The sequence below is a fragment of the Dendrobates tinctorius genome, unplaced genomic scaffold, assembly GCF_039654945.1.
Source record: "Dendrobates tinctorius isolate UK_male_01 unplaced genomic scaffold, ASM3965494v1 ptg000308l, whole genome shotgun sequence".
In the NCBI taxonomy this organism is placed as follows: domain Eukaryota; kingdom Metazoa; phylum Chordata; class Amphibia; order Anura; family Dendrobatidae; genus Dendrobates; species Dendrobates tinctorius.
The window spans coordinates 4,140,685-4,165,062 of NW_027361975.1; the positions used below are offsets into that span (position 1 = coordinate 4,140,685).

The window sequence follows — 24,378 nt, forward strand, 5'->3', positions numbered from 1 at the left end:
CGTTTCAGGACTGGGTTCTTTACAGTTAAAGCAGTCAGACTGTGGAATGCCCTACCACAAGAAGTAGTAATAGCAGACACTAACAGCTTTTTAAAGTAAAGGCTGGATGATTCCTTGATGCAAAACAATTCGGGTTACAGTTAAAATAGTGACGAAATGTACAATTGGTGGAGAAAAGTTGAACTTGATGGACCTAGGTCTTTTTTCAACCTACATAATGTATTGCACATAATATGGAGAGGAAAAAATGGTGGAATTATAGCCAGCATACAAATAAATCTAGAATCAATTCAAACAATATTAGCACAATATATCCCCAAAAATGAAACTCCCACAAACTTGAGAAGAGTAATCTGATCTTTATTTAATTTAGTATTTGCACAGAAAGAGAAAAAGGTGAGACACACAGCGAGAGGTAGTGACGGGAGATAAATGAAAAATATACATATATATATATTTATATCTGGGGCAGAATAGAGCAAACCCTCAATTGTATACCCAAAATCGATACCAGAGGTCTGAGAAATTGTACCCTCCCACACCCTTCATTCCCACCCCTCATCAAAAAAGGAAAACAAAAAACAAACAAAACAAAAAAAACACACAAATCAATCACACAGAGGAAAAAAAAACAAACAAACCCAAAAATCACAGAGATTAACTCAAATGTAAGGCAGAAAAGAGGGCCCCCGCCCACCCTAGTGCACAAGGCAGGGGCGGTGAGATGGTTCCTAGACCCAAAGAAGGATTTTAACAGAGCAATGCTCTGCAGACTAGAAAGAGACCAAACAAAAAAACCTAGAAAAGCAAAATATTTTGTGCGATAGCACTGTCATATGCACAGCTGATCGACGGCAACTGTACATATGCATTAGGTTATGCCACACCTGCAATGCATACGTGCTACTGTAAAGGTTCTAGACACAAGGAATTGCTGGTGACATACGGGAAAGGGAAGAAGGGAGAGGGGTATAAAAAAAAAATAAAAAGATAATGCACTATATTATTAATTCACTGGGGATAATCTGCAGAGCATTGCTCTGTTCAGGGGTGCCAGAACGAGGGTCAGTAAGGCATTGAAAAAGGTAAAGGACATACAGAGCATGGGGTGGAAGAGGATGGGAGGGGTTCAAGATGTTGCCATTTCCACTTGCTCCTCAGAAGATATCCGGACAGGCACTCCAATGTTGCTTTTCCTTAGCTTCCCAGTAAGTGCCTCGGTAAATATGCGTAATTTCTTTGCTCACCGGATCCATTTTGCGGTCAAACCACAAAGGCTTGTATGAATCCACTGGGGAATCTGTGAGAAGAGATGGAAAGGTCACATATAGCACTCTGCCCATTTATGATGGCACACTTAAAATATATACAATACAGAGGGACAAACTCATTCAGATTATTGGAAGTCCTGTAATATGTGGACCTACAAAAACAAAATCATGTTTATTTTTATTGCATTGTTAAAAAAAATTGATTATTGAGGTCCAATTCCCTTAACCCCTGCTGATCAGTTGACTGAATGGGCAGTGGGTTTAGCGTAGTACGTTTAAGGCTGCTTTTACACTTACAGTTTTTTTGCGGGCCGATTTTGCGGCCCCAATAGACTACTATGGGGTCACAAAATCGCCCCGGAAAAATTACACGGTGCGCCGTACGGCCGTATTTGCGGCTGTGATAAAAGATCAAGCTTGCTCGATCTTTTATACAGCGTATGGACAAAGGGGCCGCAAAAACAAACAGAAGTTTGTTTTTGCGGAGAACTGTTACTTCCAGTTTTGCGGAACACCGTTTTTTTCCCCCAATACTATTTCAATGGTATTGGAAAAATAAATGGCAATCCGCAAGCTTTTTTGCGGCGGCCTGTAAAAATTGCGGCTATATGGTCCCAATCTGAATTTTCTATCAATATGTCTATGGAATATGGGAAAACCGGAGAACTCTGAGGATACCCACGCAAACAGGGGGAGAACATACAATCTCCTTGCAGATGTTGGTGGGATTTGAACCCAGGACCACAGTGCAGCAAGGCTGCAGTACTGAGCCACCATGCTGCCCCTGATGAATAAGGAAGCTGAAGCAGTTGAATCATGTGCTCCAAGACTAGGCCATCATTGTCCAGAATAACTTATGAATTAATATGAACTAGGGAAGTAATGGAGTTTGGATTCACCCACCTAATAATAGCTATGCCAGGAGCACTGCTGAAGAAGTGGCACCTATCAAGTGTAGCACTGGAAAGTGTAGCACTGGAAAGAACTACGCATGGTCAATGAAAGGGGCTCAGTGGATAGCACTGCAGCCTTGCAGCTCTGGAGTCCTGGGTTCGAATCCCACCAAGGAAAACATCTGCAAGGAGTTTGTATGTTCTCCCCGTGTTTGCATGGGTTCTCCGGTTTCCTCCCACATTCCAAAGACATACTGATAGGGAACAGTGATGATAATGTGTGCAAACTGTAAAGCGCTATGGAATATGTTAGTGCTATATAAAAGATTATTATTAATGAAAAGCTACTGGATGTGGCATATCTCCAAGCAGCAATAAAGCCGCTGATTATATGTACATCACTATGAAGAATGGTTTTCATGTGGCAGGACTCCATATCTGCCAAATGCTTCTTACCATCATCCCCAACTTTCTCTCGCTCCGCTTCTCTCCTTCGTCTTGCAGTTCTTTGCTTTTCTTCAAGTCTCTGCTTCTCAACATTGGCTTCATCCCAGTTGCCATTCTCCATCAGCCTCTGATCAGGCCGCAAACGGCTGTCCGTAGGGGCCACCCCCTCTTCTGGAGCATTAAGGGTCAAAGCCAGTTCAGAAAAGTAATACATGTATTCTGCATTCTTCCTGTATATCAAGGGAAAACAATACAAAGTCAAAACCATACAGTTAACACTACAGTAGGAAGACAGAACATAGAGGAAACATACGGCAAAGGGTGTCTCCTCCACAGAAGAGTCTTGTTTTCTGGAGCCTTATCAGCACCATTCTCAAAGCCACTACCAGGTGGAGACGCAGGAGAACACTCCATCCGCTCATCCCATGTCCCCATCAATGTGTAATGCAGGCGCCCATTTACATCCAACACCTCTCCCGTCACCTGTGAGACAGGAGGAGCATTAACATTACCAATATTAACTAAAGTGGGTGTATAAGTAAAAACAATGTGACACTGATTAAATGTATACATTTGATGATCAATCTGTGTAAACAGATCTTCAACTAAGGGCATTGTTCGAATTATCAGTCAAATTTGGGAGGGATACAGACTTACCTTGCGGGCCACATCACGAGAAAAGTAGCTGTAAGGGGAAAACTTAAGCTTACACTTGTCTCCAGTCTTGTGATTGACAATTTCTATTTCTCCAGACTGAAAGAAGAATAATGTTTTAATACATAAGAATAATCATTTTATTTCCATAAAATTAACAATTCACATTGAGTGAGGCATGATACACATGATGCATGATGTATGACTATTTATACAGCATATTACATAAAGGAGGAGAACATAGAGTCTACATTTCTCCAGAAGACAAGATGCATTTCTCTACAACCACTAAAATAACTAAGCTTTTCTGCAACAATGGTGCAGTGACTGGGACAGGGCAGGAAGTAGAGGCAAAAAATGATGCAATGACTGGGGTGGGGCAGGAAGTAGAGGCAAAAAATGATGCAATGACTGGGGCGGGGCAGGAAGTAGAGGCAAACAATGATGCAATGACTGGGGCGGGGCAGGGCAGGAAGTAGAGGCAAACAATGATGCAATGACTGGGGCGGAGCAGGGCAGGAAGTAGAGGCAAACAATGATGCAATGACTGGGGCGGGGCAGGGTAGGAAGTAGAGGCAAACAATGGTGCAATCACTGGGACAGAGCAAGAAGTAGAGGCGCAAACAATGGTGCAATGACTAGGGCAGGGCAGGAAGTAGAGGCAAACAATGATGCAATGACTGGGGCGGGGCAGGGCAGGAAGTAGAGGCAAACAATGATGCAATGACTGGGGCGGGGCAGGGCAGGAAGTAGAGGCAAACAATGATGCAATGACTGGGGCGGGGCAGAGCAGTAAGTAGAGGCAAACAATGATGCAATGACTGGGGCGGGGCAGGGCAGGAAGTAGAGGCAAACAATGATGCAATGACTGGGGCGGGGCAGGGCAGGAAGTAGAGGCAAACAATGATACAATGACTGGGGCGGGGCAGGGCAGGAAGTAGAGGCAAACAATGATGCAATGACTGGGGCGGGGCAGGGCAGGAAGTAGAGGCAAACAAACAATGGTGCAATCACTGGGACAGGGCAAGAAATAGAGGCAAACAATGGTGCAATGACTGGTGCAGGGCAGGAAGTAGAGGCAAACAATGATGCAATGACGGGCGGGACAGGGCAGGAAGTAGAGGCAAACAATGGTGCAATCACTGGGACAGGGAAAGAAGTAGAGGCAAACAATGGTGCAATGACTGGTGCAGGGCAGGAAGTAGAGGCAAACAATGATGCAATGACTGGGGCGGGGCGGGGCAGGGCAGGAAGTAGAGGCAAACAATGGTGCAATCACTGGGACAGGGCAAGAAGTAGAGGCAAACAATGGTGCAATGACTGGAGCAGAGCACGAAGTAGAAGCAAACAATGATGCAATGACTGGGGCGGGGCAGGGAAAGAAGTAGAGGCAAACAATGGTGCAATGACTGGTGCAGGGCAGGAAGCAGAGGCAAACAATGATGCAATGACTGGGGCGGGGCAGGGCAGGAAGTAGAGGCAAACAATAGTGCAATGACTGGGAAAGGGCAGGAAGTAGAGGCAAACAATGTTGCAATGACTGGGGCAGGGCAGGAAGTATAGGCAAAAAATGGTGCAATGACTGGGAAAGGGCAGGAAGTAGAGGCAAACAATGGTGCAATGACTGGGGCAGGGCAGGAAGTAGAGGCAAACAATGATCCAATGACTGGGGCAGGAAGTAGATGCAAACAATGGCGCAATGACTGGGAAAGGGCAGGAAGTAGAGGCAAACAATGGTGCAATGACTGGGGCAGGGCAGGAAGTAGAGGCAAACAATGATCCAATGACTGGGGCAGGAAGTAGATGCAAACAATAGTGCAATGACTGGGATAGGGCAGGAAGTAGAGGCAAACAATGGTGCAATGACTGGGGCAGGGCAGGAAGTAGAGGCAAACAATGATCCAATGACTGGGGCAGGAAGTAGATGCAAACAATAGTGCAATGACTGGGATAGGGCAGGAAGTAGAGGCAAACAATGATGCAATGACTGGGGCGGGGCAGGAAGTAGAGGCAAACAATGATGCAATGACTGGGGCGGGGCAGGAAGTAGAGGCAAATAATGATGCAATGACTGGGGCGGGGCAGGGCAAGAAGTAGAGGCAAACAATGGTGCAATGACTGGTGCAGGGCAGGAAGCAGAGGCAAACAATGATGCAATGACTGGGGCAGGGCAGGAAGTATAGGCAAAAAATTGTGCAATGACTGGGAAAGGGCAGGAAGTAGAGGCAAACAATGGTGCAATGACTGGGGCAGGGCAGGAAGTAGAGGCAAACAATGATGCAATGACTGGGGCAGGAAGTAGATGCAAACAATGGTGCAATGACTGGGAAAGGGCAGGAAGTAGAGGCAAACAATGGTGCAATGACTGGGGCAGGGCAGGAAGTATAGGCAAAAAATGGTGCAATGACTGGGAAAGGGCAGGAAGTAGAGGCAAACAATGGTGCAATGACTGGGAAAGGGCAGGAAGTAGAGGCAAACAATGGGGCAATGACTGGGGCAGGGCAGGAAGTAGAGGCAAACAATGATCCAATGACTGGGGCAGGGCAGGAAGTAGAGGCAAACAATGATCCAATGACTGGGGCAGGAAGTAGATGCAAACAATGGTGCAATGACTGGGAAAGGGCAGGAAGTAGAGGCAAACAATGGTGCAATGACTGGGATAGGGCAGAAAGTAGAGGCAAACAATGGTGCAATCACTGGGACAGGGAAAGAAGTAGATGCAAACAATGGTGCAATGACTGGTGCAGGGCAGGAAGTAGAGGCAAACAATGATGCAATGACTGGGGTGGGGTGGGGCAGGGCAGGAAGTAGAGGCAAACAATGGTGCAATCACTGGGACAGGGCAAGAAGTAGAGGCAAACAATGGTGCAATGACTGGAGCAGAGCACGAAGTAGAAGCAAACAATGATGCAATGACTGGGGCGGGGCAGGGAGAGAAGTAGAGGCAAACAATGGTGAAATGACTGGTGCAGGGCAGGAAGCAGAGGAAAACAATGATGCAATGACTGGGGCGGGGCAGGGCTGGAAGTAGAGGCAAACAATGGTGTAATGACTGGGAAAGAGCAGGAAGTAGAGGCAAACAATGTTGCAATGACTGGGGCAGGGCAGGAAGTATAGGCAAAAAATGGTGCAATGACTGGGAAAGGGCAGGAAGTAGGGGCAAACAATGGTGCAATGACTGGGAAAGGGCAGGAAGTAGAGGCAAACAATGGTGCAATGACTGGGGCAGGAAGTAGATGCAAACAATGGTGCAATGACTTGGAAAGGGCAGGAAGTAGAGGCAAACAATGATGCAAAGACTGGGGCAGGGCAGGAAGTAGAGGCAAACAATGATGCAATGACTGGGGCGGGGGAGGAAGTAGAGGCAAACAATGATGCAATGACTGGGGCGTGGCAGGGCAGGAAGTAGAGGCAAACAAGGGTGCAATGACTGGGGTGGGGCAGGGCAGGAAGTAGAGGCACACAATGGTGGAATGACTGGAGGACAGCAGGAAGTAGAGGCAAACAATGATGCAATGGCTGGGGAAGGGACTGGAGCTAGTGAGTCATCCCTTACCTGGTCAATCCATAATTTTCCTACAATGATGTTGTGCACAGTTGTGGTGACTTTCTTCCATGTGTAATGGTTCCCAGAGTTATTAAATATACAGTGAATGGTACCTAGGGGGATTAATAAAATAAGTCAGCAAATGATAATGACGCTGCATCTAGTTCTTAACTGAACCATCATATTCTCCCAGTCCCTCACCAAGGGGCATGATGGAGAGATATTTCCCTCGGAACTTGCTAGTAATCTTTATCTCTTGCCGCAGGGTCCAGCCATTACGGGATTCAGCATGATGGGCTGCTGCTGGGGGGTGATGGCTGACCTAAAAAGGAAAAATAAATAGAAGGCAAAAAGCAAAAGGGTTACTTAATATTATTGTTCTGCTTAGTCATAATTCCCTATACAAGACTGACATCAGCGGCACCCAACACACCTTAGTAATGATAATGGGGTCCATCGGGTTTACAACTTGGGACCGGACATTTTATGAAGCCTCCAAAGCAGATGTAAAAGGAGCTGTAATCTTGAGTACAGCTCGTTCAGTACACAGAATGATCTACTCTGAAACAGTCATTTCCAGGTCTAGGTTTGCACAAAAACAAGTTCTGGAAATCCTGCACTTGTAATTTATCCTTTATTTGGCTCATTCCATAAAATTAGCCACAATAAGTCCATAAATATGGTTCTTGTTGACAACATGAAATCAATACACAATCATTTGTGAATGTTGCAAAGAAAAAACAAATCAAATATTCCATAGCATACATAGACTAATGCAGCAGTCGTAAGGTTTACACTTTGTCAAACACCAATCACATCATGGGAAAGCAGATATGACCCCAATACTACAAACTACACGTGGTCAAAATTGTTGGTACCCCTCGTTTAATGACAGAAAAACCCACAATGGTGACAGAAATAACTTGAATCTGACGAAAGTAATATATTAAAAATCTATGAAAATGAACAAATGAAAGTCAGACATTGCTTTTCAACCATGCTTCAGGAAAGAGAAAGACGCGCACTCTTGATAGGGAAGTGCAGACTGAACGTGGAAAATTTCCACAAAACTTGATCCAAGAGAAACAGTCGCACTCAATGTCTCTAAGTTGCAAACATAAAGAATTTATTTCAAATCACAAAATCACAAAAAAGTGTTTCACCGCAGTTGAGAAAAGCATAATATTCCTGAGATGTAAGGTAACGCAGCCTCCAAGATGCAGCAAACACCAAGCCCCTAACGAGACTCATGTACTTACACACTTTATCTCTTCTGACCTTCCAGCATGAGCATGGTTTAATAAAGACCCAGGATAGGGTCGAAACGTTACCTTATACCTCTGGAATATTTTGCTTTTCTCAAGTACGGTGAAACACTTTTTTGTGATTGAAATAAATTCTTCATCTTTGCAACTAAAAGAGACATTGAGTGCAACTGTTTATCTTTTGTTTCAACCATGCTTTCACAGAATTTTTACAAAAAATATAACTCATGAAATAGTCCTGTACAGAAATGATGGTACCCTTAATATTTTGTTGCACAACCTTTTGAGGCAATCACTGCAATCAAACAATTCCTGTAACTGTCAATGAGACTTCTGCACCTCTTGACAGGTATTTTGGCCGACTCTTCAAGAGCAAACTGCTCCAGTTGTCTCGTGTTTGAAGGTTGCCTTTTCCAGACGGCATGTTTCAGCTCTTTCCAAAGATGCCCAATAGGATTTAGGTCAGGGCTCATAGAAGGCCACTTCAGAACAGTCAAATGTTTTTCTCTTAGCCTTTCTTGGGTGTTTTTAGCTGTGTGTTTTGGGTCATTATCTTGTTGCAAGACCCATGACCTGTGACTGAGATCAAGCTTTCTGACACTGGGCAGCACATTTCTCTCTAGAATCACTTGATAGTCTTGAAATTTCATTGCACCCTGCACAGATTCAGCAAAACAGCCCCAGAACATAACAGAATCTCCTCCATGTTTCACAGTAGGGACAGTGTCCTTTTCTTGATATGCTTCATTTTTTTGTCTGTGAACATAGAGCTGATGTGCCTTGCCAAAAAGTTCTATTTTTGTCACATATGTCCATAGGACATTCTCCCAGAAGCTTTGTGGCTTGTCAACATGTAGTTTGGCAAATTCCAGTCGGTTTTTTTTATGATTTTTTTTCCAACAATGGTTTCCTCCTTGGTCGCCTTCCATGAAGTCCACTTTAGCTCATTACAACGACAGATGGTGCAATCTGACACTGATGATCATTGAGCTTGATGTTCACTTTTAATCTGTTTAGAAGTTTTTCTGGGCTCTTTTGTTACCATTCTTATTAAAGTGTCTTTGATTTGCCATCAATTTTCCTCCTGCGGCCACATCCAAGGAGGTTGGCTACAGTACCATGGAGCTTAAATTTCTGAATAATGTGTGCACCTGCAGTCACAGGAACATCAAGCTGCTTGGAGATGGTCTTAAAACTTTTACCTTTAACATGTTTGTCTATAATTTTCTTTCTAATCTCCTGAGACAACTCTTTCCTTCGCTTCCTCTGGTCCCATGATGAGTGTGATACACACCATGTCACCAAACAGCACAGTGAGTATCTGTAGCCCTCTATACAGGCCCACTCACTGATTGCAAGATTGTAGACACCAGTGATGCTAATTAGTGGACACACCTTGATTTAACATGTCCCTTTTGTCACATTTTCAGGGGTACCATCATTTCTGTCCAGGCCTATTTCATGAGTTTTATTTTTGTAAAAATTCTGTGGAAGCATGGCTGAAAAACAATTTCTGACTTTCATTTGTTCATTTTCATAGATTTTTGATTTACTACTACTTTTGTCAGATTCAAGTTATTTCTGTGACCATTGTGGGTTTTTCTGTCATTAAACAAGGGGTACCAACAATTTGACTACATGTGTTTAAGTAGCTAAACCTAACCTCTTAGGCTATGTACACACGATGCGGATTTGTTGCGTTTCCGCAGCATTTTTTTTTTCTGCACAGAAACGCACCAAAAAATGCAAAGGATTACTAAAGCAAGGTTAATCAATAAGAAGTGTTATGCAGATGATGCAGAAAATTCCATCCTTATTCTCAGCGTTTTATTTTACGCAGCATGTCAATTCTTTTTGTGGATCTGCAGCGTTTTTCAGCGATTGACTTCAATTGAGTCAGTGAAATCCTCAGCAAAAACGCAGGAGTAAAAAGGTTTGCAGATTTGCTGTGGCTTTGATCCCAAAAACGCAGATTTGTCAAAGGAAATGATGTCAAAAGGAGGAAGAGTGTGTGGGTGGTGAATCTAGAATAGAGACTATCTGGGTTGAAGCACATCAACAATGGAGGTTGGACTTGAAAATGATTCTTTTTAGTTTTTAAAAAAATATCTATTTAGCTAACAAATTCGCAAACAAATCCGCATATAAATCCTTATCAAAAACGCATAAAATCCACACAAAAAACGCGTGGAATTTCCACTGTGAATGAGTTAGGGATACGTGACTTCAGGTGCTGAGATCAGACTAGTCTCTAAGTGCCTAGCCATACTGGTCCAGGTTCCTATGCATATAGCGAGTAGTTGAATACAATATGTGTATTTGTATAAAACAATAAAAATACATGATTTTGAAGATAATTTTTCCATCAGGTTTTATCATGTAATAAGCGCTGCAATATTTACTGGACTGCTTGCTGTCATTTTGACACATTCACAGTTTTCTCTGCTGCAGATCTTGCAGTTCTCCGAATTTCGTGACCAGGGTATAACCCAGGTCTCAGCAATAGAGAAAAATAATAAAACGTAACATTTAATGACATATTAAAAAGCTACTCTTGTAGACAAAAAGTGATGGTGCATATTTTAAAATCACACTCTTTGATCAGTAGTGCTATAAACTAACCACAAGAGTGTCCATTATTCAATAGATCTCTGCGCAATAGTACATACACTACCGTTCAAAAGTTTAGGGTCACTGAGAAATTTCCTTATTTTTGAAAGAAAAGCACAGTTTTTTCCAATGAAGCTAACATTAAGGCTATGTGCACACGTACCGGAACTCTCGCGGAAATTACCGCGAGAATTCCGGAATTCCATTCCGCGGGAAAATCGCATTTTAAATTCCCGCGATTTTCCCGAGGAAAAAATAGCATTTTGCAAGTGTATTTAGCTTGCAAAATGCTAGCGTTTTCCAAGCGATCTGTAGCATCGCTTGGCGAACTGATTGACAGGTTGGTCACACTCGTCAAACATAGTGTTTGACAAGTGTGACCAACTTTTTACTACTGAGGCCGCCTATGCAGCATCAGTAGTAAAAGATAAAATGTAAAAAAAAAAAAATAAATAAAAAATGGTGTTATTCTTACCTTCCGACGTCCCGCGAAGCCGTTCCCAGTAATCCTTTGTGAAAATGCCCGCGATGACGTCCGTTCTCGCGGGATCGCGATGTCTCGTGGTAATTCGCGATGACGTCGCACGAATGACCGCGAGACTTCGCGAACCCGCGAGAACGGATGTCATCGCGGGCATTTTCGCAAAGGCTTACTGGGAACGAGAGCGTGGAGAGAGGCAGGAAGGCTGCGCGGGACGCCGGAAGGTAAGAATAACAATATTTTTTATTTTAAATTCTATTTTTTACAGGGATATGGTACCCAAAGCCCGGAGGACAGTCTCCTCTCCTCCGGACCGTGGGTACCATCCGCAAATGTTCTGCTTACTTTCCGCATGGTGTGCACAGCCACATGTGGGAAGTAGGCGGAACAATGCATTCCTATGGGTGCGGGATCGCCGCGATTCCGCAAAATTAATGAGCATGCTGCGTTTTTTACCGCAAAGCGATTCCGTCGCAGTAAAAGCCGCAGCATTAGCACAGCATTGCGGAATCCCATAGGAATGCATGGGATGCATATTTTTCGCATTTTCGCGGCAAAATCGCGCTGTTAAAACCGCCGCGGAAACGCGAAAAAAAAGCCACGTGTGAACTCAGCCTTAATGATTCAGAAATACACTCTATACATTGTTAATGTGGTAAATGACTATTCTAGCTGCAAACGTCTGGTTTGTAATGCAATATCTTCATAGGTGTATAGAGGCCCATTTCCAACAACCATCACTACAGTGTTGTTGTGGTACTTTGTGTTTGCTAACTGTGTAAGACGGCTAATGGATGGTTAGAATACCCTTGAAAAGCCTTGTGCAAGTATGTTAGCACAGCTGAAAACTGTTTGGCTGATTAGAGAAGCTATAAACCTGACCTTCCTTTGAGCTAGTTGAGAATCTGGAGCATTACATTTGTTGGTTCCATTAAACTCTCAAAATGGCCAGAAAAAAAGAATTTATGTGAAACTCGACAGTCTATTCTTGTTCTTAGAAATGAAGGCTATTCCATGCAAGAAATTGCCAATAAACTGAAGATTTCCTACAGCGGTGTGTACTACTCCCTTCAGTGGAGAGAACAAACAGGCTCTAACCAGAGTAGAAAGCGAAGTGGGAGGCCCTGCTGCACAACTGAGCAACAAGACAAGTACATTAGCGTCTGTAGTTTGAGAAATCGACGCCTCACCGGTCCTCAACTGGCAGCTTCATTAAATAGTACACGCAAAATGCCAGGGTCAACATCTACAGTGAAATGGCGACTCCAGGATGCTGGCCTTCAGGGAAGAGTGGCAAAGTAAAAGCTATATCTGAGACTGGCTAATAAAAGTAAAAGATTAATATGGGCAAAAGAACACAAACATCGGACAGAGGAAGACTGGAAAAAGTCTGATGGACAGATGAATCCAAGTTTGAGGAGTTTGGATCACACAGAAGAACATTTGTGAGACGCAGAACTGAAAAGCAGGGTGGATAAAAATCTTGATTTTTTTAAAAAAATCAAAAAAAAATCAGATTTTTTTGATTTAAATCAGTTTTTTTGATTTAAATCATTTTTCTTTTCATAGACTTTAACCATCCCAGTAAAATGTCTGTTAAAAAAATAGGTTGTAAATTAATTGCCAGACTTACCACTAGTACTAGGCTCCTGGTGCATAAGAAGCTGTGGGGGTTCATTGACATTAGTTGTATCACTATCAACATCTTCATTTCCCTTCTGGTTGCAGTTTTCATAATGTGATTTCAAACAGCAAACAAGTCCTTGGATATCCTTTTGACAGTATTTGCACTTTGCTCTTGCACCTTTCTTTCCAAGATCTGCTGCTGGCATCTCAACAAAATTAACCCAAATAGGGTCTCTCTTACGACCTGCTGCCATGGCTCACACAGATCACTTATGAAGTTTGATTGTTACTACAGTCTGAGCCAAGCACTGCTGATGTTACTACAGCCTGAGCCAAGTACTGCTGACTATCCAACAAGTTTGGGCATGTCAACTGAATGCAGGGAAAAAGAAACTAAACCAAAACTGAAACCAAGCTAGAAGTGTGGAATTAAAGGGGCAGTATGAACAAAATGTGGAGGCTATTAATAGTTTATACAATTAAGACATGCTGCTTTTAAACACCTACCTATTGCCATATAGTAAAACAAAAAAGATTTTTACTTACTTTGGGGTCCCCCCCTCACCCTGGCGTTAGATCGTTGCCCCTAGTTTCGTCCGTGTAACTATGGGCGCACATGCACACTGCTCTCACTTCTCATTTTAATCGTGATTTATATTAAAAAAAAACCTTTTGATTTAAATCAGTGATTTAAATCATGATTAAAATCATGATTTAAATCGATCCGATTTAAATAGAAAAAAATCTTTTGATTTAAATCGTGATTTAAATCATGATTTAAATCGGCGTGATTTAAATCAATCCACCCTGCTGAAAAGATGCTGGAAGAGTGCCTGACACCATTTTCAAGCATGGTGGAGGTAATGTGATGGTCTGAGGTTGCTTTGGTGCTGGTAAAGTGGGATTTTTGTACAAGATAAAAGGGATTTTGAATAAGGAAGGCTATCACTCCATTTTGCAACGACATGCCATACCCTGTGGACAGCGCTTGATTAGAGCCAATTCTTCCTACAACACGACAGTGACCCAAAGCACACCTCCAAATTATGCAAGAACTATTTAGTGAAGAAGCAGGCAGCTGGTATTCTATCTGTAATGGAGTGGCCAGTGCAGTCACCAGATCTCAACCCGATTGAGTTGTTGTGGGAGCAGCTTGACCGTATGGTACGCAAAAAGTGCTCATCAAGCCAAACCAACTTGTGAGAGGGGCTTCTGGAAGCATGAGGTGAAATTTCTCCAGATTACCTCAACAAATTAACTGCTAGAATGCCAAAGGTCTGCAATGCTGTAATTGCTGCAAAGGGAGCATTCTTTGAAGAAAGCAAAGTTTGAAGGAGAAAATTATTATTTCAAATAAAAATCTTTTTTTCAAACCTTGTCAATGTGTGAACTAGATTTTAAATTCATTTGGCAAATCATTTGATTAATAAAAGTATGAGTTTTCATGGAAAACACAAAATTGTCTGGGTGACCCCAAACTTTTGAACAGTAGAGTACAACTGATCCCAATTCCAGATACCACTAAGACTGATTTTATATAAATGACAAATATGACATATATGAACATAGGGAATTAACCAAGGGTCGGTAATATTCCTCTTTTTAAAGCTCAAAACGATCACAATTCATATGTGGACATAATGGATGAGAAACAGGATTCTGTAAGAAAGGAACAATCTCACCCATGGATGGAGATGAAGTCAGTTGTCACTCTCCCAATCCAACATAGCAGAGATCCAAGAGGAGTGGAGCATGCTGTTCCTATTAAGCCTTGTCAAGGCTAACATAGCCCTCAGCCCCAAAGCTCTCACCATTATAAGGGCAGTCCACATCTGACCCTTAAATGTAAATAGCCCTATTTGTCCCTGTGCATCCCGACACGTTTCGTCACTCCTGTGACTCTTCAGGGGACATAGCAGCACATCACAGACACATAAAGGTTAAAGGGAAATTCACTCCCTAACATAGCTTGTTCAAATGACTGCGCTCAAGACAGGTATTCTTATAGAGCTTTCTTAATTGACCAGAAAAACACATGATGAAAATGTCCAATCAAAATGACACGTCACTAATCAGCCGCTACATAATTATGCTCTTAGATTATATTGCAAAACCCTGCCGACACATTTATAGAGTATAAAACTTAAAGGAAACCAGTAAGGTCCCCCCCAAACATTAAAACAGGCACACGAGGTTAGGTGTAGTTACTTATATTTTGCAATATTGGGGAACGGGGGGGACTGTATGTAATGTTTAGTGTTACATTAAGTTTAAAATGTAATAATTCAGATTAAGTATGCCACAGAATACGTATTTCTTTGCAACTGATGCAAGACGATTGTGTATGTGTGTATTCTTATATATTACATTACACAGTATGTGGTAACATACATAGTTTTGAATTGAAGGCTGAAGGAAGACCTTATGTCCATCTGGTTCAGCCTATTTTTAGTGCAGATGTTCTGCATTGTTGATCCTGGGGAAGGCAAAAAAACCACAGAGTAGAAGCCAATTTTCTCCATAGGGAAAAAAATTCCTTCCCCTAAGCTGGGTCAACCATCTACCTATAATATTCTGTTATTCGTAACCTTCTATACTGTTACTCACAAGAAAAGCATCCATTCCTTTCTTAAATTCATTCAATTAGTTGGCCATCACCACTTCCTCAGGAAGAGAATTCCAGAGCCTCACTGCTCTTACCGTGAAGAACCCTCCTCTATGCTGGTGCAGAAATTGTCTTTCCTCCAAACGAAGAGAATGCCCCCTTGTTCTTGTCACAGTCCTTGGTACAAACAGTTCATTGGAGAGATCTCTGTATTGCCCTCTGATATACTTGTACATATATATTAGGTCTCCCTAAGTCTTCTCTTTTCTAGAGTAAATAGACCTAATTTTGATAACCTTTCTGGGTATTGTAGTGAACCAACTCCATTTATCATTTTAGTAGCCCGCCTTCGAACCCTTTCAAGTTCAGTAATGGTGTGTATTTTAATCACTAAGATACATAACCCATTGCGTCTGGCGAGAGATCTGTAATGATACTCAGTGAAGTATCACGCTGCCACATCATTCACATAAGGAATGCATAAAACAAACAGAACCGATAAACAATGCTGGAACTTTGTTTAATTTACACCATTTCAGCCCTTTTGGAATTTTTTTTTCCCCAAAGTTTTTCAGAAGGAAAAGATAAAATGAATGTTGAAAACCAAAACTACAACATATCCCACAATAAAGTCGCACTTGTAAAGCCATGTTGAAGAGGGGAGAAAAAAAGGCATGGATGCACCAGCACGTCCTCGCGATCTTGCAGACACAGCAACTGTGGTGATCGCCAAGAGCTCGCCTTACGCGATTGCTGATCCTCAACTGTTAATCCTCCAAATGATCCCAGCAATAGAATTTGTGTCATTTAGAAGTTTAGCAAAAGGAAGGTGGCTCCCTATCCCACCCTATCAGAACCCTCGTGATGCAATTACGGGAACCCCAATGCTTGCCATGACAGAAGTAGGTCAAATAATGACCGCCTGGTCTGTCAGTTGCAGGGGTCTGTTAGACCATGGCAGGAGCATGGTCTACTAGGCATTTTATCAGTAACACAGAAAAATATAATGCATCGCAGTACACATAAATTGAAATGCATTATACCAGTGATCAGAGTTATAAAAGTTAAAGTCCCAAAGAGAAACAAAGTAATAAAAAAAAAATAAGTGAAATAATGTTAAAAATTTCATAAGAAAAACATTTTTCAAAAAAGTCATATCTAAAAACACACACATTTCGTATTGTGTCCAGAACAACCCGATATAAAAAAAAAACTATTTACCCCTTCAGTGAACTATGTAAGAATAAGTAAAAAATGTGGCACGCTTTTTTTAACCCCTTCATCCCCAAGGGTGGTTTGCATGTTAATGACCAGGCCAATTTTTACAATTCTGACCACTGTCCCTTTATGAGGTATTATCTCTGGAACGCTTCCATGGATCCCGGTGATTCTGACAATGTTTTCTTGTGACATATTGTACTTCATGATAGTGGTAAAATTTCTTTGATATGACTTGCGTTTATTTGTGAAAAAAATGGAAATTTGGGGAAAATTTTGAAAATTTTGCAATTTTCCAACTTTGAATTTTCATGCCCTTAAAACAGAGAAATATGTCACATAAAATACTTAATTAACATTTCCCACGTCTAATTTACATCTGCACAATTTTGGAACCAAATTTTTTTTTTCTTAGGAAGCTATAAGGCTGGGTTCACACATAGCGGAATTCCCGCGGAAGTTAGCGCGAGAATTCCGAAATTCCATTCCGTGGGAAAATCGCATTTTAAATTCCCGTGGTAAAACTAGCGATTTGCAAGCCTAATTAGCTTGCAGAATGCTAGCGTTTTCCAAGCGATCTGTAGCATCGCTTGGAGAACTGATTGACAGGTTGGTCACACTCGTCAAACATAGTGTTTGATGAGAGTGACCAACTTTTTACTATTGTGGCTGTCTATGCAGCATCAGTAGTAAAAAGATCTAATGTTAAAAATAAAAAAAAAATCGTGTTATATTCCGATGTCCCGCACAGCGTCCCCAGGCCTCCGCGATTCTCCGGCAGGTCCCGTTCCCAGAGATGCATTGCGGCAATGACCTTTGATGACGTTGCGACAGTATCGCGCAACAGCGAAGTCAGCAAAGGTCATTATTGCAATACATTACTGGGAACGGGACCTTCCACGTCGATCACTGAGGCCTGGTGACGCTGTGAAGGATGTCGGAAGGTGAATATAATCCAATTTTTTATTTTAATTCTATTTTTTGCAGGGATATGGTACCCACAGCCCGGAGGACAGTCTCCTCTCCTCCGGACCGTGCGTACCATCCGCAAATGTTCTGCTTACTTTTCACATGGTGGGCACAGCCACATGCGGAAAGTAAGCAGAACAATGCATTCCTATGTGGGCGGAATCGCCGCGATTCCGCAAAATATTAGCATGCTGTGGATTTTTCCGCGATGCGACTCCGCCGCAGGAAAATCCACAGCATTAGCACAGCATTGCGGAATCCCATAGGATTGCATGGGATGCTGTTAAACGCCGCGATGTGTGAACGCAGCCTAAGGTTTAAAAGTTGACCAGCGATTTCTCCTTTATACAACACCATTTTTTTTTTAGGGACCACATCACATTTGAAGTCACTTTGAGGGGTCTATATAATAGAAAATACTCTAAAGTGACACCATTCTAAAAACTGCTCCCCTCAAGGTGCTCAAACCACACTCAAGAAGTTTATTAACCCTTCAGGCGCTCCACAGGAATTTTTGGAATGTTTATAAAAAAAATGAACATTTAATTTTTTTCACAAAAAATGTAATTCAGATCAAGTTTGTTTTATTTTCCCAAGGGTAACAGGAGAAATAGGACCCCAAAAGTTGTTGTACAATTTGTCCTGAGTATTCTGATCACCATATATGAAGGTAAACGACTGTTTGGGCGTATGGCAGAGCTCGGAAGGGAAGGAGCGCCGTTTTGACTTTTCAATGCAAAAATTGACTGGAATTGAAATCAGATGCCATATTGTGTTTGGAGAGCCCCTGATGTGCCTAAACAGTGGAAATCCTCCAATTCTAACTCCAACCCTAAACCTAACACACCCCTAACCCTAATCCCAACCGTAACGGAAAAATGGAAATACATTTTTATTTTACTTTTACTTTTGGAAGTGCATTGAGCAGCAGGGTGGTTTGCTGGTAAAAGGGAAAAAAAATCTTCTGCCTGAGCGAGTGTGACCTGAGCATAAGTGCGAACTGTGGTAAGTGTGTGACTTGTGATTCAGTGACTTTGGATTCAGGGAGTTTGCAAGGGAGGTATTACTGAACTACTGTTATATATTATTAATACTTATTTATTTTTACTTATCTTTTCTGTCTGGTGCATTCCCCATTAGGATGTGCTCCACCATTGCCAATGCCATCCAGTGTACGTCTTGCCGCATGTATGAAATCCTTGAACAGCCGGTCGAGGGTGCATACTGCTGTGCGAGATGTGATCACGTTGTGCATATGGAAGCCCAGATACTGGATCTAAATGTGCAGCTGGCAACACTGAGATCCATAGACAATATGGAAAGGAGTCTTCTGCTCACTGAGCAGATGCTCAATGGAATAGATGAGGGGGAATGCTAGGTTGGAGCTGCAGGACAGTGAAGCAGCTAGCTGGGTGACAGTTAGAAGGCGGGGTAGAGGGAAGAGCACCAGGTAGGCTAGTCCTGATCTGGCACACCTCAATAAGTTTGCTAAGTTGGCAGATAAGGGGAGTGTCAGTGCAGGAGTAGCACTGCTGCAGCAAGGCATGTCCTCTGAAAGCCGGAGGAGTGTCTTCTCCAGTAAGGGGGGGAAATAGGAGAGCAGGGCAGGCCAGACAGGTGCTGGTAGTGGGGGACTCAATTATTAGGGGAACAGATAGGGCAATCTATCACAAAGACAGGGATTGTCGGTGTGCTGCCTACCTGGCGCTCGAGTCCGACACATCGCTGAACGGGTTGATAGATTACTGGGAGGGGCTGGTGAGGACCCAGCGGTCATGGTGCTCATTGGCACAAATGACAAAGTTAGAGGTAGGTGGAAGGTCCTTAAAGATGATTTCAGGGAATTAGGCTGCAAGCTTAAAGCAAGGACCTCCAAGGTGGTATTTTCGGAAATACTTCCTGTACTACGTGCCACGCCAGAGAGGCAATGGGAGATTAGGGAGGTTAATAAGTGGCTCAGGAATTGGTGGGAGGAGGGATTTGGATTCCTGGAGAACTGGGCCGACTTCTCAGTTGGCTACAGGTTCTACGCTAGGGATGGGCTGCACCTCAATGGGGAGGGTGCAGCTGTGCTGGGGGAGAAAATGGCTAGAAGGCTGGAGGAGTGTTTAAACTAGGGACTGGGGGGGAGGGTATTCCTTTTATAGGAAGGGAAGACAGTGCAGATAGAGGCCTGGGCACACATAATGAAATTGGGTTGTGGGTGTGGCATGGGGGGTGGGGTTAGAATAGTTAATAATTTCAGAAAGAATAGAGGTACAGAGATACATAAAGTGCATGTATACTAATGCCAGAAGCCTCGCCAACAAAATGGAGGAATTAGAATTAATTTTGTTGGAACATAATTATGACATGGTGGGGATATCGGAGACATGGCTGGACGAGAGCCATGACTGGGCGGTTAATTTACAGGGCTATAGTCTGTTCAGAAATGACCGTACAAATAAGCGAGGGGGAGGCGTGTGTTTATATGTAAAATCATCCTTAAAACCCAGCCTGCGTGATAATATATGAATCTAATGAAAATGTAGAGTCCCTGTGGGTGGAGATAAGGGGATGGGGAAAAACAAATTACAGATAGGGGTTTGCTATAAGTCTCCAAAAATAATGGAAGCAACGGAGAATATCCTCATAAAGCAAATAGATGAATCTGCAACTCAAGGAGAAGTCATTATTATGGGGGACTTCAACTACCCTGAAATACATTGGGAGACCAAAACCTGCAGTTACAGCAAAGATAATGGGTTTTTGACAACTATGAGAGACAATTACCTTTCACAACTGGTTCAGGACCCAACAAGAGGGGGGGGCACTGCTAGACCTAATATTAACCAACAGGCCAGACCGCATATCAAATATAAGGGTTGGGGGTCACTTGGGTAACAGTGATCATAAAATAATAAGTTTTCATGTATCCTTTAATAAGATGTGTAGTAGAGGGGTTACAAGGACACTAAACTTCAGGAAAGCAAATTTCCAAAGGATCACAGATGATCTTGATGCAATTAACTGGGACGATATCCTGAGACATAAAAATACACAAAGAAATGGGAGACGTTTATTAGCATCCTGAATAGGACCTGTGCACAATATATACCGTATGGGAATAAACATGCTAGAAATAGGAGGAAACCACCATGGCTAAATAGAGCTGTAAGGGGTGCAATAAGTGACAAAAATAAAGCATTTAGAGAATTAAAGCAAGTAGGCAGTAGTGAGGCATTAAATAAATACAGAAAATTAAATAAATTCTGTAAAAAGTGTGGTGTAGTAACCACTGTGTCAGCTAGGGGGCGCTGTGTGGAGGTTCCAGGAGAAAGGATGAATGGCAGAATATTGAATGGCCGTTAGGTATCTCTAAGTGGGTGGCTTTGAGATGGAGACTTATAGGTGTGTGATCAGCATGGTCTTTTGCTGAGATGCTGATTTAATATGAGAGGGAGAAGTATCCAGGTAACTAGAGAGATCGGCAGGTCTGGTTACCTACAAACCCACCAAGGGGTGTGTCTGAAAACACCTGTAGTAAAAGGCTATGTGAGTGTGTGAAGGACCTGTGATGAGGTCATAGTCACGTGACCCGGTGGGCGTGGCTATGGACCATATAATGTGGCCAGGGTAGGTCACATGTGGTGAATGCAGGGACTTGGTTGGTCCAGAGCGGAAGGTCCCATGAGGAGGAATGTCTCCTGGCCAACAGCCTGTGTGTGGCTGTGTGTAATGGCTGCCAGAGCCTGAAAGTTCCCTGGAGGGATATGGACGTCTGCAGCATGAGTGACGGAACCATATGGAAACCCTGACGTGGGTGAGATAAATGAGGCTAAGAGAGCCTGTATGCTGGACATTGAACAACCTGTGTGAACACTGGGTTTACAGAGGGAAGCTATAATGGACGCTCTGCTGTTTATGTGAAGTTTTGTTGATTGCTTCTATCGGTTTATGCTGGATAATAAACCGCATGGACTGCCATGTTTGAAGGAAAACCCGTGTCGGATGTGTTTTGTTCGCTGCTAAGCGAGAGTTCCCCAAGTAAATGACAGCGCTGCCTCACGTTTGGTGGAGAATGCAGGCAATATTGTAGCCTTGTTGCTGGGAGCAACGGAAGAGAACTGCAAAGTCGGTTGCTAAGGGCAACGGTTTCCAAAAAAAGCGTATGTTGCAGTGCTGGCAACACGGAGCCAGGACGGCTAACGGTTGGGGAAGCCACTGCCCGGCTGTGGTTCTGGAACCGTGGGGCGGCCTAGTGAGTAAGGCACTGTCCGAATCGGTGAGCCCAGTGCGGCCGTTTCCTCAGGAGAAAGAGACTGGTGTTTACTAGGATACCTCTGCTGTAGAGGGGTCCGAGAACCTGCGCGGCCAGCAGGTGACGGTCGTGAAAAACGTGTTTTACTGACCAGGATCAGTGAGAAAAACTGGTGATTGCTATAGGGTGCCTCTGAGAAGAGGTACCCGAGGACCTGTGTGGCCGACACAGGTAACGGACAGGTGTTCGTGTTGTACTGACCTGGGTCAGTGGGAAAGACTGTGTTCCTGGAGGGTTCAGTGAGCAAGGTCCTGGAGGGTCAGTGTTGGGAAGATCCCCGAAGCACGTGGTATGAACTTGGACCTGGTGAGGCGTAAGTGTTGGGCAGTCTCTGGCCGAGACGGATGTCCTGAATAGCACCCGCTAAGCCCCTGGACCTGGTGAGGCCGGTGTGTTGGGAAACTCTGGAAAGAGGGTTGGCTCCCTGAATAGCACCCGGTGCGCCCTGTGTGTTGTACGGTCTCAGGCGGAGACAGTACGTCCTGAATAGCACACAAACATGACGCGTGAGTTTTGTGTTGGTGTGGCCGCTGTGTTGGGAAACCCTGGGAGGAGGGTTGCTCCCTGAATAGCACCCGTTGCACCCTGTGTGTTGGACGGTCTCAGGCGGAGACGGTACGTCCTGAATAGCACACAGAAAGGACACGTGAGTTTTTTGAGTTTTTTTTGTGTGGTGTTTTTCTTTTCTTTTCTCAACTCAGCCTGCGGTGGCTCAGTGGGAGTCAAGAAGGTGACAAGCGGCTTGATGTGGCTCAGTGGGGTCACGAAGGTGACAAGCGGCTTCCGGTAACTCGGCGGGGTTACGAAGGGGACAAGCGGCTTCCGATGGATCGGCGGGTCCACGAAGACGGCGCAGCAGGAGCTGCAGTGACTCCAGCCGCTGTGTGTGAACAGCAGCCGGTGGTGTCGGTGATCGGTGACAGCAGGATCTGTGGTGGTGCCAACAGGGACTTGTGTGGTATCGTTAAGACAAACTGTGTTGTGTGAACTGTGATCTGAGAAGACCGGTGGAACGGACATGGGGAGATCCCGAAAGGGGGCGGTGGCCCAAATGGGGGTGGTAGCCCCAGAAGGGGGCAGTGATCCAAATTGGGGTGGTAACCCAAAAAGGGGTGGAGTCCCGGGAGGGAGCGGTAACCCAAATTGGGGTGGTTCAAGAAATGACAGCACTGGGTGACTCAGTGGGCATGTCTGGAGTACCGCAGTGTATGTGTCTGTCTTGGGAGGAATGCGAGATATCCTTTCCGGGTAGTAATGACTGGCCACAGGTGTGTACCGTGATGCTGTACCAGGAAGGAGTCTCTGGGAGGCTAGACTCAAAGAGTCAGGTGACTGACAGGAACTCCGCTCGTTTTATCTCTGACCGAGAAAAACGTCAGAGTTCGCTGTGTCCACGGGGTCATTGTGAATTATAAGGTGGACAGAGTCCTGATTGAGATGAAAAAGGGGGAGTGCCAAGGCTGTAGTATGCCACAAAACTTAGTGTATACCTTTGAGAGGCGCCGAGACTGTCATATTTGATGATGTGGGGCAGGAGGATAGAGACGTTCCTACTGTGGGCCTAGCAGACACAGACGCTGACGCCTCCTAACGTGGACAGGCCAGACATAGGGGCGGCTGGAGAAAGAATGGCGTCGGACGAACTTACTGACTGGACGTCACCTGAAGGGTACAACGGTGTGAATGAGAAGGGTGTGGTAAACAAAAAGAGCGGAGCTGACACATGGACAGAGAGTGTCTTGGGGGTTTACCGTACGGTGTGGTGTGACTGTGACGTGTTGTTGCCAGTAGCCACTACTAGGACAGAATCTAGTACTGTGCTGACAAACTCGTGACAGGACTGAGAAAATAACGGGAGTAGAGACACAGTCAGAGGGTAACCGGGGGGTTCACTCGACTAACGGGACTAACCCCGGAGTACCCTTTGACGATATAATTAAAGAATTAATGGTGCAACACATGCGGGCCAAAAGAGAGCAAGAGCAGGAGATACAGTTAATAAAAGAGACAGTGAAGGAACATCTCGAACGGGAAAGTGTGATGAGACAAACGGCCGAGTACAGAGTGGAGGAGCCTGAGAATGAAGTCTTGAAGCTCAGAGGTCACCTGTCAACGTGGCACAGCGTGAACAACACCTTAAGAGAGGATGTGGGAGGGCTTGAGAAAGAAGTCTTAGAGCTCAGAGGTCACCCGTCAATGTGGCAAAATGTGAACAAGACCCTTAGGGAAGAGATGGAAGAACTCAGGGGAGTAGTTAAAAGTCTTCTGCGGGTGAAATTGGACGAAGACTTACCGCGGAGGAGCGCAAGTGTTGGTGTGGCCGGTGTGTTGGGAAACCCTGGGAGGAGGGTCGCTCCCTGAATAGCACCCGGTGCACCCTGTGTGTTGGACGGTCTTAGGCGGAGACGGTACGTCCTGAATAGCACACAGAAAGGACACGTGAGTTTTTTTATTTTTTTTGTGTGGTGTTCTTCTTACCTTCTTTTCTCAAC

General features: G+C 44.0%; 1 protein-coding gene across 1 annotated transcript; it reads right to left on the bottom strand.

Moving 5' to 3' along the window:
* Positions 1-339: 339 nt before the first annotated feature.
* On the bottom strand, positions 340-7,162 carry LOC141073589 (oxysterol-binding protein 1-like). The gene is made up of 6 exons (XM_073560877.1): positions 7,014-7,162; positions 6,822-6,925; positions 3,269-3,364; positions 2,925-3,094; positions 2,621-2,841; positions 340-1,300 (listed from the first exon to the last, which is right to left on the bottom strand). Exons 1-6 carry the CDS (start codon positions 7,021-7,023, stop codon positions 1,158-1,160), a joined length of 744 nt encoding a protein of 247 aa, XP_073416978.1. The 5' UTR covers positions 7,024-7,162; the 3' UTR covers positions 340-1,157.
* Between the last annotated feature and the right edge of the window lie 17,216 nt (positions 7,163-24,378).